This window comes from Synchiropus splendidus, chromosome 13 (genome assembly GCF_027744825.2).
Source record: "Synchiropus splendidus isolate RoL2022-P1 chromosome 13, RoL_Sspl_1.0, whole genome shotgun sequence".
Lineage (NCBI taxonomy): Eukaryota > Metazoa > Chordata > Actinopteri > Syngnathiformes > Callionymidae > Synchiropus > Synchiropus splendidus.
In genome coordinates, this window is record NC_071346.1 from 2,144,376 (window position 1) to 2,163,777 (window position 19,402).

The 19,402-nt window shown below is 49.0% G+C and overlaps 1 protein-coding gene and 4 long non-coding RNA genes across 5 annotated transcripts; all 5 read left to right on the forward strand.

Moving 5' to 3' along the window:
• Window positions 1-3,355: 3,355 nt before the first annotated feature.
• On the forward strand, window positions 3,356-4,045 carry LOC128769043 (uncharacterized). Its single transcript, XR_008416334.1, has 3 exons — window positions 3,356-3,655; window positions 3,800-3,862; window positions 3,951-4,045. It is a non-coding gene; the product is annotated as an uncharacterized LOC128769043 (long non-coding RNA).
• Window positions 4,046-5,871: 1,826 nt separating this feature from the next.
• LOC128769042 (uncharacterized) lies at window positions 5,872-6,484 on the forward strand. The gene is made up of 4 exons (XR_008416333.1): window positions 5,872-6,024; window positions 6,098-6,196; window positions 6,261-6,294; window positions 6,360-6,484. It is a non-coding gene; the product is annotated as an uncharacterized LOC128769042 (long non-coding RNA).
• A 6,190-nt stretch (window positions 6,485-12,674) lies between these two features.
• On the forward strand, window positions 12,675-13,211 carry LOC128769045 (uncharacterized). The gene is made up of 3 exons (XR_008416336.1): window positions 12,675-12,817; window positions 12,962-13,015; window positions 13,104-13,211. It is a non-coding gene; the product is annotated as an uncharacterized LOC128769045 (long non-coding RNA).
• A 1,811-nt stretch (window positions 13,212-15,022) lies between these two features.
• LOC128769040 (uncharacterized) lies at window positions 15,023-15,634 on the forward strand. The gene is made up of 4 exons (XR_008416331.1): window positions 15,023-15,174; window positions 15,248-15,346; window positions 15,411-15,444; window positions 15,510-15,634. It is a non-coding gene; the product is annotated as an uncharacterized LOC128769040 (long non-coding RNA).
• A 1,369-nt stretch (window positions 15,635-17,003) lies between these two features.
• LOC128769717 (atypical chemokine receptor 4-like) lies at window positions 17,004-17,555 on the forward strand. Its single transcript, XM_053883663.1, has one exon. It carries the CDS (start codon window positions 17,055-17,057, stop codon window positions 17,553-17,555), a length of 501 nt encoding a protein of 166 aa, XP_053739638.1. The 5' UTR covers window positions 17,004-17,054.
• The last annotated feature ends 1,847 nt before the right edge of the window (window positions 17,556-19,402 follow it).

The following is a 19,402-nucleotide window of genomic DNA, read 5'->3' on the forward strand; positions in this document are numbered from 1 at the left end:
AACCAAGACGGCAGTCACCAACTACGGACCCGAAAAAAGCTAAGAAGAAGAGGTTGCTCTGGGGGGTTGAAGGGAAAACCGTCAAAAACGCTGGTAATTCCAGTTTGTCACCATGATCACATGAAAGACGATTCATTACAGGGATTGGATTTCATATTGTGTTTTACTGAGTCTGAATGTTGGTTTTCTGATGCGCCAGTCAGCGTATTGAAGGTCAAGGACTAAACAGTGAGTCATGTTCGTCTGTTTCGGACAAAGGATCAGAGCCTTAAAACACATGTAGTGAATAGTAAAGGTAGAAAACAATAACTGCGTAACAGTTTTGTTACATGACCTGATGAATCGTCACACAGCTCTATCACTATTAATCAAATATGTCCTGTATCAATTCTCAGATTCCAACAAGAGCTTTACGCCACACGCTGCGGTGCTTTTCCAAACACTTCACTCGTCTGCAGCGGTGACGTACGTCAGCCACCACAGCTTTCTACAACCAAACACCCTGCTGACACAAGTGACATTTTGCAACGTGATTTTCCCCGAATGACTGGGTCTCTGTGCGTTGCCTGCTGCCTCTGCGACCTCCAAGATGAAGACAGGCGTGACGGGTCATTGGAGGTCAAGGTTTGTTTGTTAGAGATGAAGTCTGCTCCAACATCGCCGACAGGAATCACTGACTCTTCATAGCCATCTGGACTGGCCCGTACAGGTCAGAGCCTCTTGATGTGGCGATGTTCTGTGGACCGGGCCTGTTCCTGTTTTGACAAATAACATGATGAAATTCTTGTGAGGAAAGTCTCTGACGCCCCTCTGAAGTCAATAAGAGGAAGTTAGTTAGCTATAAAACCAGTGTTCCTGAGCTCAAAGATCATCACCTGCTCGCTGAGTCGTCATGGACCGACGTCTGCTGCTGGTCCTGCTGTCCCTGCAGGTTCTCCTGCTCATCACCAGCTCCAGCCCCGCGGAGGCCGTCGCTCTGGGGAACAGGAGCCCCGGGAAACTGGTGAGCTTCACGCTCCTCATGCTGATCACAGGGTTCTTGAGCGAGTCAGTTTGCTCCACCACCGAGTCACCGAGTCAGTGGGTCTGGTCAGCTGGAGGGGGCTTTTGATACAGAGTAACAATGACCCATCTTTTCTTCTCCAAGACCAAGCCTCCATGGTTCCCGAACCCTGGTCACCTCTCTGGAGTGTGGAGCGCCATCGGCAAGGTAATCCCTGACCTCCAACCTCCTTCTTCCAGTTCAAGCATCACTTCTCTTCACCATCAGCCTGACCCATCACGGGGCCGCCAGGAGATTCTCCTCCAAAACCACTGAAGACGTGTCCCGTCCTGAGCCGTCTCCACCTTTGTCAAAGGCGACGTTGCTTCTTCCAAACAAATGTGCTCTCATTGAAATCATTAAACATCTCTGCACGCCTGCATCTGTGTTGTTTCATGGAGAGTTCACCCTCACAATAACCATCGACTCACCGAGCTGCTCCTTGGTCTCTAGAAAGGCTGTGTCAAAACACAGAGCTCCTCAAGCCTCCACACTGTTTCATTCACCCAGTTTGATCGTGATTCACTGACTGTATTTGCATATTTTGCGTCAAATACACTGAGGTCAAAGGGACAGCAGATGGGAGCAGGGACACGTCAGTAGAAGAAGAGGGCGCTAGCAAGGATGGACGGAAAAGCTGCGTCACCGTGACCACATGAAAGTTGATTTAGTACAGTGATTAGGTTTTATATCGTGTATTATTCTGAAAGTCGGTTTTCTGCCTTTAGTCATCAGCAGAAGTTCCATTATGCAACTCACACAACTTCCCAACTGTGTTGCCGCAACAAAACAAACATCTCTGCGCACACAAGTTGTGCAATGTGATTCCCAGTGACCCACGGATAAAAACCATTTTAAAAAGATTCTGTGAAATATTCCTGCAGTTTCACTGCACTGCTTCCTCAGGTTGTGTCCATCACCTTGTTTTTAGGAGGAAGATAAATGGGGGCTGTTGATTTCAGAGGTCAGAGAGCAGGGCCGGGTCGTGATGCCAGAGCCTGGTCCTCAGAGGTCCTCCCTGAAGACCCCTGGAGGAGGAACGTCTGGAGCTCACATGGACAGAGCTCCAGCAGAAAGGTCTGTACGGTGACGTGAGCCAGAGGATGTGGCCTTCAGAAGAACAAAGCTCCATGTTCCGCTCATATTTCTGGGCTGGAAAGATCATGGAGACTCTGGAGAGACGATGTCCCAGATGAAGTGGGAGCACCTCAGCAGTCCACCAGAGGAGGTGAAAATCTGGGCCTCAGAGCTTTGCCTGCTGCCTCTGCGACGTGGACCTCTCATCCGTGAAGTTGGATGCTGGCGTGGCACGTCATCTTTGAACGGACGAGAAGGTCAAGGTTGGTTTGGTGAAGATGAAGTCTGCTGAGACACCATGGATGTGAATTGGGGATCATTTTCACAGACATCTGGACTGGCCTGAATAACAAAAACAACTGCTTCGGGTTGTCTTGTGTGCTGCTGAGGTTTTCATGGACCAGATCTGCTGCTCTTTTGGCACAAAAAAAAAAAAAAAAAATCTTGTGAGGAAAGACTCTGATGCCCGTCTGAAGTCAACAAGAGGAAGTTAGTTAGCTATAAAAAAAACCCCAGTGTTTCAGGGCTCAAAGATCATCACCTGCTCGCTGAGTCGTCATGGACCGACGTCTGCTGCTGGTCCTGCTGTCCCTGCAGGTTCTCCTGCTCATCACCAGCTCCAGCCCCGCGGAGGCCGTCGCTCTGAGGAACAGGAGGGGCACCAAACCGGTGAGCTTCACACTCCTCATGCTCATCACAGGGTTCTTGAACGAGTCAGTTCGGTCCACCATCGAGTCACCGAGTCAGTGGGTCTGCTCCGACGCCCTCGGATGTCAACAAGAGGAAGTTCTGAAAGTGGGAGCTGCAGAACAAGTGATCGTTTCCCTGTGATGGAGCTGAATCAGCAGTGTCCAACTGAGCTGCATCACAAGGCTTTGGTGTGACATCATCCAAGGCACTGACTGACTGACTGACTGACTGACTGACCCCCCCACCGTCTCATCTTTGAGGAAGAAACCGGGTCACGTCGCACCTCCACTTTAAGTCTCGTCAATTCTTTCATCAGTCTGATTCCTGAAGTCCAGTGAGCAGTTGTTCACCATCCACACTCCAGTTAACTCGTACTTCAGTCCCCTCATTCTCGAACAGGACCCCAAGATGACAACACCTCTGCACACAAGTACACCTGTGACTGTATTTACGCACAAAATAGTTTTGAACGTGACAAAGCTTTTACAGTGGAGCACATGAAGAGAGAGACTTGGACATCGGCATCGAACGAGAGAGTCACGTTTTCTTCCCAGAACTTAAGAATGAAGGGGAAAAAGAAAAGGGGCTGGTGCTCGAGTAGCACTTGGCTTCCTCTTTTGTCAAAACATGAAATTCTCGTGAAGCCCCTATGAAGTCAACAAGAGGAAGTCGGCCACTATAAGAACCAGCGATCACTTCCGAGCTTCAACATCTCCACCTGCTCGCTGAGTCGTCATGGACCGACGTCTGCTGCTGGTCCTGCTGTCCCTGCAGGTTCTCCTGCTCATCACCAGCTCCAGACCCGCGGAGGCCGTCGCTCTGAGGAACAGGAGGGACACCACTCCGGTGAGCTTCACACTCCTCATGCTCATCACAGGGTTCTTGAACGAGTCAGTTCGGTCCACCATCGAGTCACCGAGTCAGTGGGTCTGTTCAGCTGGAGGGGGCTTTTGATACTGAGTAACAATGATCCGTCTTTTCTTCTCCAAGACCGAGCCTCCATGGTACCTGAACCCTGATTACCTCTCTGGAGTGTGGAGCGGCATCTACATGGTAAACCCTCAACTACACCCTCTTTCCTCCAGATTTTAAAACTGTGACACTCAAGCATCACTTACCTTCACAATGTCTCATTCTACAGCGCAATCGACAGGTCCCGCTCTGAGCCGTCTCCACCTTTGTCAAAGGCGACGTTGCTTCTTCCAAACAAATGTGCTCTCATTGAAATCAATAAACATCTCTGCACGCCTGCATCTGTGTTGTTTCATGGAGAGTTCACCCTCACAATAACCATCGACTCACCGAGCTGCTCCAAGACTCGGGTCACAGGCTGCTGATGAAAACAAGAAAGGAAACCTGGAACACAGAAGACAACACAACAGCAGAACACAAAGACAGAAGAATTACAATAGAAAACTCGGATGGTGGTAGTATCATCTACCACCATTCCTCACAATAACCATCTACCGACTGAGCAGCTCCAAGACTCGGGTCACATGCTGCTGATGCATCAGATGAAAGGCGACACGACAGCAGAACACAAAAACAGAAGAATTACAATAGAAAACTCGGAAGGTGGAACGACAACAGTCACCAAAACAGGAACTTTTTTTAATTTTTCACTTTGAAAATATGAGTTTTTACAAGTAACTCATTGACAAATGCTGTCAATGCTTTTCCAGGATCAGAAAACTCCAGATGACCGCATTATAAATGCCAGAATAGATGGTGGGCGACATTGAATCACCAGCAGATTTGAGCACAGAAGTCTGTCCTGTTTTTCCCAGTCAAAAGACATGAGGGGAAATAAGATTCACCACCGGAAAAAACAACTTCAAGCCGTTAACTCACTACATTGAAATATGTCGACAGATGGTTGGAGAGGAATGCTGATTCAGCAAAATGTCTGCAATACTTTCCAGAAAGATCTTTTCTTCTCATCTGATTTTTTTTTCATTTTTTAGCTACCACCGAGGCGTCTGTTGTCACAGGACTTTCAAGTGCTGCAGTGCATTATAGGACCTGATGATTTTTAACACGCAGGACATTCAGACAAAGGCCGAGTCAGTCCTTCAGCAGATGGTGATGTTCTGATCGCAGCTGCGAACGCAATTTCAACCACTCCCCGCGAGCTCTGCAATTCTGACCAATCACCACAACTTTCATGCAAATTCAACTGATCACTTGAGTGTTATTTATGATTATGCAGAAGATAAGTAAATAAACAAATATTCAAACCGCCCTCTGTGCAGCATCATATTCTCTCCCTCCCTGTTGAGATGAAGTGTGACACCGAACGCTCACATTAGCCCACAAATCTTACCGCCAACGGTGGCGATTCGGACGTGAAGGATTCTGAATCTGAAATGACTGAATTCCCATGATTCCCCATAATAGACGGAAGTATGAAGCGGAACTGACTAGCGCAGCGCCACCCAAACACTATACGGGGCGGACGTAAACATGTGTATGTCAACATGGCGTAAACGTGTTGACGTAAACTTGTTTACACATAAACGCAGCAAAACAGGAAAATAGAAGAACTGCAATAGAAAGCTAAGATGGAGGAAAGACAAGAGTCGACGAACATGCCGTAAACAAGTTGACGTAAACATGTATACGCCTGTATAAGCACAGCAGAACACCAAAATAGAAGATGGAGGAAAGCCAAGAGTCGCCAACAACCAACACAAAACACAGATTGTTGATGTACCGTAAAAACATGCACTTTCATGAACAACTCCTTTATAAATGCTGCTATTGTTCTCCAGGATCAAACGACTTATGGTGGACGACCCTCAGCCTGCTGTCGATGTAACCCTTACATGCCCGCGATTATTCTACACACAGAATTCCGACCTGTAATTCAGTGTTAAAAGTCAACAGACAAACATCTTTCACCGTCGAAAATAAATAAATAAAAATGCCCAGCCGTTAACTCAGAAAACTGATGTCATTTGGTTTGAGGGGAATGAGGAGTCAGCAAAACGTCTGTGCTCCTTCTCAGTAAAGGACATTTTTCCAGGACATTGAGAGATGACCAAGAGGAAACGGACGTGTATCGAGCTCCTCCTCTGAGCTCCAGGATTTAAGGCCAGTCAGTTTCTAAGCCAGCAGGCACCATGGACAGGAAGCTGCTGCTGTTGGTCCTCCTGAGTCTGCTCCTCTGCTCTGCAGCTTCTGCTCCTGCACCCGCGCCACAAGAAGCGGTCGAGGTGAGAGCCGTCTGCTGAAACGATCTTTTGCGTTCTGGTCCAGACGACACTTTAAAAGGAAGCTCTTGTGCAGGTGCCGGGGAGTGTGATCAACCAATTTCAAAAGATGAAGCCAGAGAAACCTTGTCCAATCAACGCCCCACCAGGGTCATGTGGACCACTAAATAAGCGGGTAAGTCTGGCTGGCTGTGTAACTCCTCTCGTTCACACCTAACTGTGGCACTTTGTGGTGGCAGTGAGCTGCAGCATCACGACCCTCAACTCTCACCAGTAAGTGGCGGAAACAATGTCACCACAGACAAACAACAGACGCTGAGGTGACTTCTCTTTTTCAGAGCCACTTCAGGGACGACAGACGAAGTCATCTTTGCTTCCAGAATCATCATAAAAAAAGTGTTTTCTATTTCACACACAAACATCCGAGGCTTATTGAATGACTAATAAATCCTGCTCCATGATAACTGGACTGTTTTTTGTTGATATTTGAAGCCAGTGAGGCTCTGTCTCCCTAAAATATCCTGTATATTATCACGAAGCAATTGTACAGCAGGAAGACATTTGTACTATCGCCATGTTTCTGCCGTCAGTTCCACTCAAACATACAGCGGAACAGGAAGTCGAGGAAAAGAGAGGAAACAAGTGAATTTGTGGTCGATCTGAGTGCAGCTAAATCTTGCAATAACAGTGAGCAATTGTGTGAACTCCTCAGTGGAGATGAAGATCCATAAAGACAGAAGTGCGACAGATTCATCAGAACTCATCTAGATCTACTTCCTCACCTACAAACTGCTGACTTCAGCAGAAAATTCTCACAGCGTAAAGTGAGCCCCACAGGTGTCCCTGACGCGACACAGTCAGTTGGAGAGGAACCACGTGACGATGAAACTCACCGTGTGGTTGATAGAAGCTGCTGCCGCTTCAGGTTCTCTTTGAGAAGAAACCATCCACCGTCGTGGCTTCTCAGCACTCTAGAGGACGTGAAACCACAGATTAGTGCCAAGCATCCATGGTCAGAGATTCAAGTGTTGCAGTGCAGCATGGGATTTAATGAACCAATTTCACTCGCAGGCCACAGCTGATCAGACAGAGAGCTGAATGTGGTCCATCAAGCGTGAGACTAGACTCAAACCAACTCTGGCCTTGTGTTATGACTGACAAGTGCAGGTCACCAAAAACATGGACACGGTGTCTGTTTTCAAGCAAAAGGAGACTATAAATGGCAGCAATTCACCAGGAAATCCCCCAGATATGGGAAGCATTTGCAAGAGAAGTTGTCATGTAGAATCTTTGCTCAAGTACTGGTCTTTAAAAATGCATCTGTGTGAATGAAATGGATCACAGACACCAAGCAGAGCCTCCCTCCTCAGCCTCCTGTCCACTAACAGACCCATGAGTCCACCATATCTGATGCAGAACTGACCAAACACCATCAGGGAGAACATTAGAGCTGGAATTCTCCACAGCCTGAAGCCATTTGGGCCGGTCAGTATGGAAATTCCTAAAACGCCGATTTGATAACGGCTTACACAACAACGTGTGGAGCTAAAGTGGTTAAAGATGTTTGTCTGAGATGTTCTCAACAAAAACACCACGTGGTCTTCGCACTGAGACGTTCTAGGATGAACAGCTCCCTCCCTCACATCTGCTGTGCGGGCGACTGACTCTTATCTGTGGAGCAACAGACCAAAACATCTTCCCTGGTGTTTATAAAAGCCAATGAGGCTCCGCCTCTCCAGAGCCCCCTCCTCCCCTCCCTGCTTTCCAGAGAGTTCACAGACTCCTCTGCTGCTCTTCAGTTGGGGAAGCAGGCTCGACACAGCCAGGTACATCTCCCAGGTTTGTAGGACTCAGGACGCCCGAGGGAAACCTGCTGCAGGAGCGATGGACGACCTGTACCACGACTACAACTTCAGCTACGAGGACCATACTCACCTGTGTGAGAAAGCAGACGTCCGAGCGTTCGCCGGTCTCTTCCTTCCCACGGTGTACACGCTCTGCCTGCTGGTGGGCATCGCCGGAAACGCTCTGGTGGTGGTGGTCTACGGCGTCCACAAACAACTGAGGTCCATGAGTGACGCTTTCGTGACCCAGCTGGCTGCGGCGGACCTGATGCTGCTCTTCACGCTGCCATTCCGGGCAGCGGCGGCGGCTCGGGGCTGGGAGCTCGGGGAGGTGGTCTGCAAGACCCTGTCGGCTTGTTACACCATCAACTTCGCCTGCTGCATGCTGCTGCTGGCCTGCATCAGCCTGGACCGCTGCCGTGTGGTGGCCTGCGAGCACGGCCAGTTGCTGTGGAGGACCTTCAGCAGGAGACACTGCTGGAAGATCAGCACGGCCGTCTGGGCCACGGCCTTCGCCCTTGGAGAGGAAGTTAATTCTTGAAGTGGCAGTGATAAACAAGTGATTGTTTCCAAGCTCAAAGATCATCACCTGCTCGCTGAGTCGTCATGGACCGACGTCTGCTGCAGGTCCTGCTGTCCCTGCAGGTTCTCCTGCTCATCACCAGCTCCAGCCCCGCGGAGGCCGTCGCTCTGAGGAACGGGAGGGGCACCAAACCGGTGAGCTTCACACTCCTCATGCTCATCACAGGGTTCTTGAATGAGTCAGTTCGGTCCACCACTGAGTCAGTGGGTCTGGTCAGCTGGAGGGGGCTTTTGATACTGAGGAACAATGATCCGTCTTTTCTTCTCCAAGACCAAGCCTCCACGGTACCCGAGCCCTGGAAGGTTCTCTGGCATGTACAGCACCCTCGCCAAGGTAAACCTTCAACTACGCCCCCTTTCTTCCAGATTTAAAAACGGTGACACTCAAGCATCACTTATCTTCACCGATCAGACCCATCCACAGACGGACCGCCACTGAAGACGTGTCCGGTCCTGAGCCGTCTCCACCTTTGTCAAAGGCGACGTTGCTTCTTCCAAACAAATGTGCTCTCATTGAAATCAATAAACATCTCTGCACGCCTGCATCTGTGTTGTTTCATGGAGAGTTCACCCTCACAATAACCATCGACTCACCGAGCTGCTCCAAGACTCGGGTCACACGCTGCTGATGCATCAGACGAAAACAGGAAACTAAATCTGAAACTCAAAGAAGCATAGAAGAAGACACACAAAAGAAAATGAAAACAGAAGAATTAAAATAGAAAACCAAGACGGCAGTCACCAACAACGGACCCGAAAAAAGCTAAGAAGAAGAGGTCGCTCTGGGGGGTTGAAGGGAAAACCGTCAAAAACGCTGGTAATTCCAGTTTGTCACCATGATCACATGAAAGACGATTCATTACAGGGATTGGATTTCATATTGTGTTTTACTGAGTCTGAATGTTGGTTTTCTGATGCGCCAGTCAGCGTATTGAAGGTCAAGGACTAAACAGTGAGTCATGTTCGTCTGTTTCGGACAAAGGATCAGAGCCTTAAAACACATGTAGTGAATAGTAAAGGTAGAAAACAATAACTGCGTAACAGTTTTGTTACATGACCTGATGAATCGTCACACAGCTCTATCACTATTAATCAAATATGTCCTGTATCAATTCTCAGATTCCAACAAGAGCTTTACGCCACACGCTGCGGTGCTTTTCCAAACACTTCACTCGTCTGCAGCGGTGACGTACGTCAGCCACCACAGCTTTCTACAACCAAACACCCTGCTGACACAAGTGACATTTTGCAACGTGACTTTCCTCGAATGACTGGGTCTCTGTGCGTTGCCTGCTGCCTCTGCGACCTCCAAGATGAAGACAGGCGTGACGGGTCATTGGAGGTCAAGGTTTGTTTGTTAGAGATGAAGTCTGCTCCAACATCGCCGACAGGAATCACTGACTCTTCATAGCCATCTGGACTGGCCCGTACAGGTCAGAGCCTCTTGATGTGGCGATGTTCTGTGGACCGGGCCTGTTCCTGTTTTGACAAATAACATGATGAAATTCTTGTGAGGAAAGTCTCTGACGCCCCTCTGAAGTCAATAAGAGGAAGTTAGTTAGCTATAAAACCAGTGTTCCTGAGCTCAAAGATCATCACCTGCTCGCTGAGTCGTCATGGACCGACGTCTGCTGCTGGTCCTGCTGTCCCTGCAGGTTCTCCTGCTCATCACCAGCTCCAGCCCCGCGGAGGCCGTCGCTCTGAGGAACAGGAGCCCCGGGAAACTGGTGAGCTTCACGCTCCTCATGCTCATCACAGGGTTCTTGAGCGAGTCAGTTTGCTCCACCACCGAGTCACCGAGTCAGTGGGTCTGGTCAGCTGGAGGGGGCTTTTGATACAGAGTAACAATGACCCATCTTTTCTTCTCCAAGACCAAGCCTCCATGGTTCCCGAACCCTGGTCACCTCTCTGGAGTGTGGAGCGCCATCGGCAAGGTAATCCCTGACCTCCAACCTCCTTCTTCCAGTTCAAGCATCACTTCTCTTCACCATCAGCCTGACCCATCACGGGGCCGCCAGGAGATTCTCCTCCAAAACCACTGAAGACGTGTCCCGTCCTGAGCCGTCTCCACCTTTGTCAAAGGCGACGTTGCTTCTTCCAAACAAATGTGCTCTCATTGAAATCAATAAACATCTCTGCACGCCTGCATCTGTGTTGTTTCATGGAGAGTTCACCCTCACAATAACCATCGACTGACCGAGCTGCTCCTTGGTCTCTAGAAAGGCTGTGTCAAAACACAGAGCTCCTCAAGCCTCCACACTGTTTCATTCACCCAGTTTGATCGTGATTCACTGACTGTATTTGCATATTTTGCGTCAAATACACTGAGGTCAAAGGGACAGCAGATGGGAGCAGGGACACGTCAGTAGAAGAAGAGGGCGCTAGCAAGGATGGACGGAAAGGCTGCGTCACCGTGACCACATGAAAGTTGATTTAGTACAGTGATTAGGTTTTATATCGTGTATTATTCTGAAAGTCGGTTTTCTGCCTTTAGTCATCAGCAGAAGTTCCATTATGCAACTCACACAACTTCCCAACTGTGTTGCCGCAACAAAACAAACATCTCTGCGCACACAAGTTGTGCAATGTGATTCCCAGTGACCCACGGATAAAAACCATTTTAAAAAGATTCTGTGAAATATTCCTGCAGTTTCACTGCACTGCTTCCTCAGGTTGTGTCCATCACCTTGTTTTTAGGAGGAAGATAAATGGGGGCTGTTGATTTCAGAGGTCAGAGAGCAGGGCCGGGTCGTGATGCCAGAGCCTGGTCCTCAGAGGTCCTCCCTGAAGACCCCTGGAGGAGGAATGTCTGGAGCTCACATGGACAGAGCTCCAGCAGAAAGGTCTGTACGGTGACGTGAGCCAGAGGATGTGGCCTTCAGAAGAACAAAGCTCCATGTTCCGCTCATATTTCTGGGCTGGAAAGATCATGGAGACTCTGGAGAGACGATGTCCCAGATGAAGTGGGAGCACCTCAGCAGTCCACCAGAGGAGGTGAAAATCTGGGCCTCAGAGCTTTGCCTGCTGCCTCTGCGACGTGGACCTCTCATCCGTGAAGTTGGATGCTGGCGTGGCACGTCATCTTTGAACGGACGAGAAGGTCAAGGTTGGTTTGGTGAAGATGAAGTCTGCTGAGACACCATGGATGCGAATCGGGGATCATTTTCACAGACATCTGGACTGGCCTGAATAACAAAAACAACTGCTTCAGGTTGTCTTGTGTGCTGCTGAGGTTTTCATGGACCAGATCTGCTGCTCTTTTGGCACAAAAAAAAAAAAAAATCTTGTGAGGAAAGACTCTGATGCCCGTCTGAAGTCAACAAGAGGAAGTTAGTTAGCTATAAAAAAACCCCCAGTGTTTCAGGGCTCAAAGATCATCACCTGCTCGCTGAGTCGTCATGGACCGACGTCTGCTGCTGGTCCTGCTGTCCCTGCAGGTTCTCCTGCTCATCACCAGCTCCAGCCCCGCGGAGGCCGTCGCTCTGAGGAACAGGAGGGGCACCAAACCGGTGAGCTTCACACTCCTCATGCTCATCACAGGGTTCTTGAACGAGTCAGTTCGGTCCACCATCGAGTCACCGAGTCAGTGGGTCTGCTCCGACGCCCTCTGATGTCAACAAGAGGAAGTTCTGAAAGTGGGAGCTGCAGAACAAGTGATCGTTTCCCTGTGATGGAGCTGAATCAGCAGTGTCCAACTGAGCTGCATCACAAGGCTTTGGTGTGACATCATCCAAGGCACTGACTGACTGACTGACTGACCCCCCCCCCCCGTCTCATCTTTGAGGAAGAAACCGGGTCACGTCTCACCTCCACTTTAAGTCTCGTCAATTCTTTCATCAGTCTGATTCCTGAAGTCCAGTGAGCAGTTGTTCACCATCCACACTCCAGTTAACTCGTACTTCAGTCCCCTCATTCTCGAACAGGACCCCAAGATGACAACACCTCTGCACACAAGTACACCTGTGACTGTATTTACGCACAAAATAGTTTTGAACGTGACAAAGCTTTTACAGTGGAGCACATGAAGAGAGAGACTTGGACATCGGCATCGAACGAGAGAGTCACGTTTTCTTCCCAGAACTTAAGAATGAAGGGGAAAAAGAAAAGGGGCTGGTGCTCGAGTAGCACTTGGCTTCCTCTTTTGTCAAAACATGAAATTCTCGTGAAGCCCCTATGAAGTCAACAAGAGGAAGTCGGCCACTATAAGAACCAGCGATCACTTCCGAGCTTCAACATCTCCACCTGCTCGCTGAGTCGTCATGGACCGACGTCTGCTGCTGGTCCTGCTGTCCCTGCAGGTTCTCCTGCTCATCACCAGCTCCAGCCCCGCGGAGGCCGTCGCTCTGGGGAACAGGAGGGGCACCAAACCGGTGAGCTTCACACTCCTCATGCTCATCACAGGGTTCTTGAACGAGTCAGTTCGGTCCACCATCGAATCACCGAGTCAGTGGGTCTGGTCAGCTGGAGGGGGCTTTTGATACTGAGTAACAATGATCCGTCTTTTCTTCTCCAAGACCGAGCCTCCATGGTACCTGAACCTCTCTGGAAGGTACAGCCCCTTGTCCGCGGTAAACCCTCAACTACACCCTCTTTCCTCCAGATTTTAAAACTGTGACACTCAAGCATCACTTACCTTCACAATGTCTCATTCTACAGCGCAATCGACATGTCCGGTCCTGAGCCGTCTCCACCTTTGTCAAAGGCGACGTTGCTTCTTCCAAACAAATGTGCTCTCATTGAAATCAATAAACATCTCTGCACGCCTGCATCTGTGTTGTTTCATGGAGAGTTCACCCTCACAATAACCATCGACTCACCGAGCTGCTCCAAGACTCGGGTCACAGGCTGCTGATGAAAACAAGAAAGGAAACCTGGAACACAGAAGACAACACAACAGCAGAACACAAAGACAGAAGAATTACAATAGAAAACTCGGATGGTGGTAGTATCATCTACCACCATTCCTCACAATAACCATCTACCGACTGAGCAGCTCCAAGACTCGGGTCACATGCTGCTGATGCATCAGATGAAAGGCGACACGACAGCAGAACACAAAAACAGAAGAATTACAATAGAAAACTCGGAAGGTGGAACGACAGTCACCAAAACAGGAACTTTTTTTAATTTTTCACTTTGAAAATATGAGTTTTTACAAGTAACTCATTGACAAATGCTGTCAATGCTTTTCCAGGATCAGAAAACTCCAGATGACCGCATTATAAATGCCAGAATAGATGGTGGGCGACATTGAATCACCAGCAGATTTGAGCACAGAAGTCTGTCCTGTTTTTCCCAGTCAAAAGACATGAGGGGAAATAAGATTCACCACCGGAAAAAACAACTTCAAGCCGTTAACTCACTACATTGAAATATGTCGACAGATGGTTGGAGAGGAATGCTGATTCAGCAAAATGTCTGCAATACTTTCCAGAAAGATCTTTTCTTCTCATCTGATTTTTTTTTCATTTTTTAGCTACCACCGAGGCGTCTGTTGTCACAGGACTTTCAAGTGCTGCAGTGCATTATAGGACCTGATGATTTTTAACACGCAGGACATTCAGACAAAGGCCGAGTCAGTCCTTCAGCAGATGGTGATGTTCTGATCGCAGCTGCGAACGCAATTTCAACCACTCCCCGCGAGCTCTGCAATTCTGACCAATCACCACAACTTTCATGCAAATTCAACTGATCACTTGAGTGTTATTTATGATTATGCAGAAGATAAGTAAATAAACAAATATTCAAACCGCCCTCTGTGCAGCATCATATTCTCTCCCTCCCTGTTGAGATGAAGTGTGACACCGAACGCTCACATTAGCCCACAAATCTTACCGCCAACGGTGGCGATTCGGACGTGAAGGATTCTGAATCTGAAATGACTGAATTCCCATGATTCCCTATAATAGACGGAAGTATGAAGCGGAACTGACTAGCGCAGCGCCACCCAAACACTATACGGGGCGGACGTAAACATGTGTATGTCAACATGGCGTAAACGTGTTGACGTAAACTTGTTTACACATAAACGCAGCAAAACAGGAAAATAGAAGAACTGCAATAGAAAGCTAAGATGGAGGAAAGACAAGAGTCGACGAACATGCCGTAAACAAGTTGACGTAAACATGTATACGCCTGTATAAGCACAGCAGAACACCAAAATAGAAGATGGAGGAAAGCCAAGAGTCGCCAACAACCAACACAAAACACAGATTGTTGATGTACAGTAAAAACATGCACTTTCATGAACAACTCCTTTATAAATGCTGCTATTGTTCTCCAGGATCAAACGACTTATGGTGGACGACCCTCAGCCTGCTGTCGATGTAACCCTTACATGCGCGCGATTATTCTACACACAGAATTCCGACCTGTAATTCAGTGTTAAAAGTCAACAGACAAACATCTTTCACCGTCGAAAATAAATAAAAAAAAATATCCAGCCGTTAACTCAGAAAACTGATGTCATTTGGTTTCAGGGGAATGATGAGTCAGCAAAACGTCTGTGCTCCTTCTCAGTAAAGGACATTTTTCCAGGACATTGAGAGATGACCAAGAGGAAACGGACGTGTATCGAGCTCCTACTCTGAGCTCCAGGATTTAAGGCCAGTCAATTTCTAAGCCAGCAGGCACCATGGACAGGAAGCTGCTGCTGTTGGTCCTCCTGAGTCTGCTCCTCTGCTCTGCAGCTTCTGCTCCTGCACCCGCGCCACAAGAAGCGGTCGAGGTGAGAGCCGTCTGCTGAAACGATCTTTTGCGTTCTGGTCCAGACGACACTTTAAAAGGAAGCTCTTGTGCAGGTGCCGGGGAGTGTGATCAACCAATTTCAAAAGATGAAGCCAGAGAAACCTTGTCCAATCAACGCCCCACCAGGGTCATGTGGACCACTAAATAAGCGGGTAAGTCTGGCTGGCTGTGTAACTCCTCTCGTTCACACCTAACTGTGGCACTTTGTGGTGGCAGTGAGCTGCAGCATCACGACCCTCAACTCTCACCAGTAAGTGGCGGAAACAATGTCACCACAGACAAACAACAGACGCTGAGGTGACTTCTCTTTTTCAGAGCCACTTCAGGGACGACAGACGAAGTCATCTTTGCTTCCAGAATCATCATAAAAAAAGTGTTTTCTATTTCACACACAAACATCCGAGGCTTATTGAATGACTAATAAATCCTGCTCCATGATAACTGGACTGTTTTTTTGTTGATATTTGAAGCCAGTGAGGCTCTGTCTCCCTAAAATATCCTGTATATTATCACGAAGCAATCAATCACTGCTTCATTCTTCACTATCGCCATGTTTCTGCCGTCAGTTCCACTCAAACATACAGCGGAACAGGAAGTCGAGGAAAAGAGAGGAAACAAGTGAATTTGTGGTCGATCTGAGTGCAGCTAAATCTTGCAATAACAGTGAGCAATTGTGTGAACTCCTCAGTGGAGATGAAGATCCATAAAGACAGAAGTGCGACAGATTCATCAGAACTCATCTAGATCTACTTCCTCACCTACAAACTGCTGACTTCAGCAGAAAATTCTCACAGCGTAAAGTGAGCCCCACAGGTGTCCCTGACGCAACACAGTCAGTTGGAGAGGAACCACGTGACGATGAAACTCACCGTGTGGTTGATAGAAGCTGCTGCCGCTTCAGGTTCTCTTTGAGAAGAAACCATCCACCGTCGTGGCTTCTCAGCACTCTAGAGGACGTGAAACCACAGATTAGTGCCAAGCATCCATGGTCAGAGATTCAAGTGTTGCAGTGCAGCATGGGATTTAATGAACCAATTTCACTCGCAGGCCACAGCTGATCAGACAGAGAGCTGAATGTGGTCCATCAAGCGTGAGACTAGACTCAAACCAACTCTGGCCTTGTGTTATGACTGACAAGTGCAGGTCACCAAAAACATGGACACGGTGTCTGTTTTCAAGCAAAAGGAGACTATAAATGGCAGCAATTCACCAGGAAATCCCCCAGATATGGGAAGCATTTGCAAGAGAAGTTGTAATGTAGAATCTTTGCTCAAGTACTGGTCTTTAAAAATGCATCTGTGTGAATGAAATGGATCACAGACACCAAACAGAGCTTCCCTCCTCAGCCTCCTGTCCACTAACAGACCCATGAGTCCACCATATCTGATGCAGAACTGACCAAACACCATCAGGGAGAACATTAGAGCTGGAATTCTCCACAGCCTGAAGCCGTTTGGGCCGGTCAGTATGGAAATTCCTAAAACGCCGATTTGATAACGGCTTACACAACAACGTGTGGAGCTAAAGTGGTTAAAGATGTTTGTCTGAGATGTTCTCAACAAAAACACCACGTGGTCTTCGCACTGAGACGTTCTAGGATGAACAGCTCCCTCCCTCACATCTGCTGCGCGGGCGACTGACTCTTATCTGTGGAGCAACAGACCAAAACATCTTCCCTGGTGTTTATAAAAGCCAATGAGGCTCCGCCTCTCCAGAGCCCCCTCCTCCCCTCCCTGCTTTCCAGAGAGTTCACAGACTCCTCTGCTGCTCTTCAGTTGGGGAAGCAGGCTCGACACAGCCAGGTACGTCTCCCAGGTTTGTAGGACTCAGGACGCCCGAGGGAAACCTGCTGCAGGAGCGATGGACGACCTGTACCACGACTACAACTTCAGCTACGAGGACCATACTCACCTGTGTGAGAAAGCAGACGTCCGAGCGTTCGCCGGTCTCTTCCTTCCCACGGTGTACACGCTCTGCCTGCTGGTGGGCATCGCCGGAAACGCTCTGGTGGTGGTGGTCTACGGCGTCCACAAACGACTGAGGTCCATGAGTGACGCTTTCGTGACCCAGCTGGCTGCGGCGGACCTGATGCTGCTCTTCACGCTGCCATTCCGGGCAGCGGCGGCGGCTCTGGGCTGGGAGCTCGGGGAGGTGGTCTGCAAGACCCTGTCGGCTTGTTACACCATCAACTTCGCCTGCTGCATGCTGCTGCTGGCCTGCATCAGCCTGGACCGCTGCCGTGTGGTGGCCTGCGAGCACGGCCAGTTGCTGTGGAGGACCTTCAGCAGGAGACACTGCTGGAAGATCAGCACGGCCGTCTGGGCCACGGCCTTCGCCCTTGGAGAGGAAGTTAATTCTTGAAGTGGCAGTGATAAACAAGTGATTGTTTCCAAGCTCAAAGATCATCACCTGCTCGCTGAGTGGTCATGGACCGACGTCTGCTGCTGGTCCTGCTGTCCCTGCAGGTTCTCCTGCTCATCACCAGCTCCAGCCCCGCGGAGGCCGTCGCTCTGGGGAACAGGAGCCCCGGGAAACTGGTGAGCTTCACGCTCCTCATGCTCATCACAGGGTTCTTGAGCGAGTCAGTTTGCTCCACCACCGAGTCACCGAGTCAGTGGGTCTGGTCAGCTGGAGGGGGCTTTTGATACAGAGTAACAATGACCCATCTTTTCTTCTCCAAGACCAAGCCTCCATGGTTCCCGAACCCTGGTCACCTCTCTGGAGTGTGGAGCGCCATCAGCAAGGTAATCCCTGACCTCCAACCTCCTTCTTCCAGTTCAAGCATCACTTCTCTTCACCATCAGCCTGACCCATCACGGGGCCGCCAGGAGATTCTCCTCCAAAACCACTGAAGACGTGTCCCGTCCTGAGCCGTCTCCACCTTTGTCAAAGGCGACGTTGCTTCTTCCAAACAAATGTGCTCTCATTGAAATCATTAAACATCTCTGCACGCCTGCATCTGTGTTGTTTCATGGAGAGTTCACCCTCACAATAACCATCGACTCACCGAGCTGCTCCCTGGTCTCTAGAAAGGCTGTGTCAAAACACAGAGCTCCTCAAGCCTCCACACTGTTTCATTCACCCAGTTTGATCGTGATTCACTGACTGTATTTGCATATTTTGCGTCAAATACACTGAGGTCAAAGGGACAGCAGATGGGAGCAGGGACACGTCAGTAGAAGAAGAGGGCGCTAGCAAGGAAGGACGGAAAAGCTGCGTCACCGTGAAAGTTGATTTAGTACAGTGATTAGGTTTTATATCGTGTATTATTCTGAAAGTCGGTTTTCTGCCTTTAGTCATCAGCAGAAGTTCCATTATGCAACTCACACAACTTCCCAACTGTGTTGCCGCAACAAAACAAACATCTCTGCGCACACAAGTTGTGCAATGTGATTCCCAGTGACCCACGGATAAAAACCATTTTAAAAAGATTCTGTGAAATATTCCTGCAGTTTCACTGCACTGCTTCCTCAGGTTGTGTCCATCACCTTGTTTTTAGGAGGAAGATAAATGGGGGCTGTTGATTTCAGAGGTCAGAGAGCAGGGCCGGGTCGTGATGCCAGAGCCTGGTCCTCAGAGGTCCTCCCTGAAGACCCCTGGAGGAGGAATGTCTGGAGCTCACATGGACAGAGCTCCAGCAGAAAGGTCTGTACGGTGACGTGAGCCAGAGGATGTGGCCTTCAGAAGAACAAAGCTCCATGTTCCGCTCATATTTCTGGGCTGGAAAGATCATGGAGACTCTGGAGAGACGATGTCCCAGATGAAGTGGGAGCACCTCAGCAGTCCACCAGAGGAGGTGAAAATCTGGGCCTCAGAGCTTTGCCTGCTGCCTCTGCGACGTGGACCTCTCATCCGTGAAGTTGGATGCTGGCGTGGCACGTCATCTTTGAACGGACGAGAAGGTCAAGGTTGGTTTGGTGAAGATGAAGTCTGCTGAGACACCATGGATGCGAATCGGGGATCATTTTCACAGACATCTGGACTGGCCTGAATAACAAAAACAACTGCTTCAGGTTGTCTTGTGTGCTGCTGAGGTTTTCATGGACCAGATCTGCTGCTCTTTTGGCACAAAAAAAAAAAAAAATCTTGTGAGGAAAGACTCTGATGCCCGTCTGAAGTCAACAAGAGGAAGTTAGTTAGCTATAAAAAAACCCCCAGTGTTTCAGGGCTCAAAGATCATCACCTGCTCGCTGAGTCGTCATGGACCG

Coding starts and splice junctions, on each gene's coding strand:
- LOC128769717 (XM_053883663.1), top strand. CDS start 17,055: ATGGACGACCTGTACCACGACTACAACTTCAGCTACGAGGACCATACT.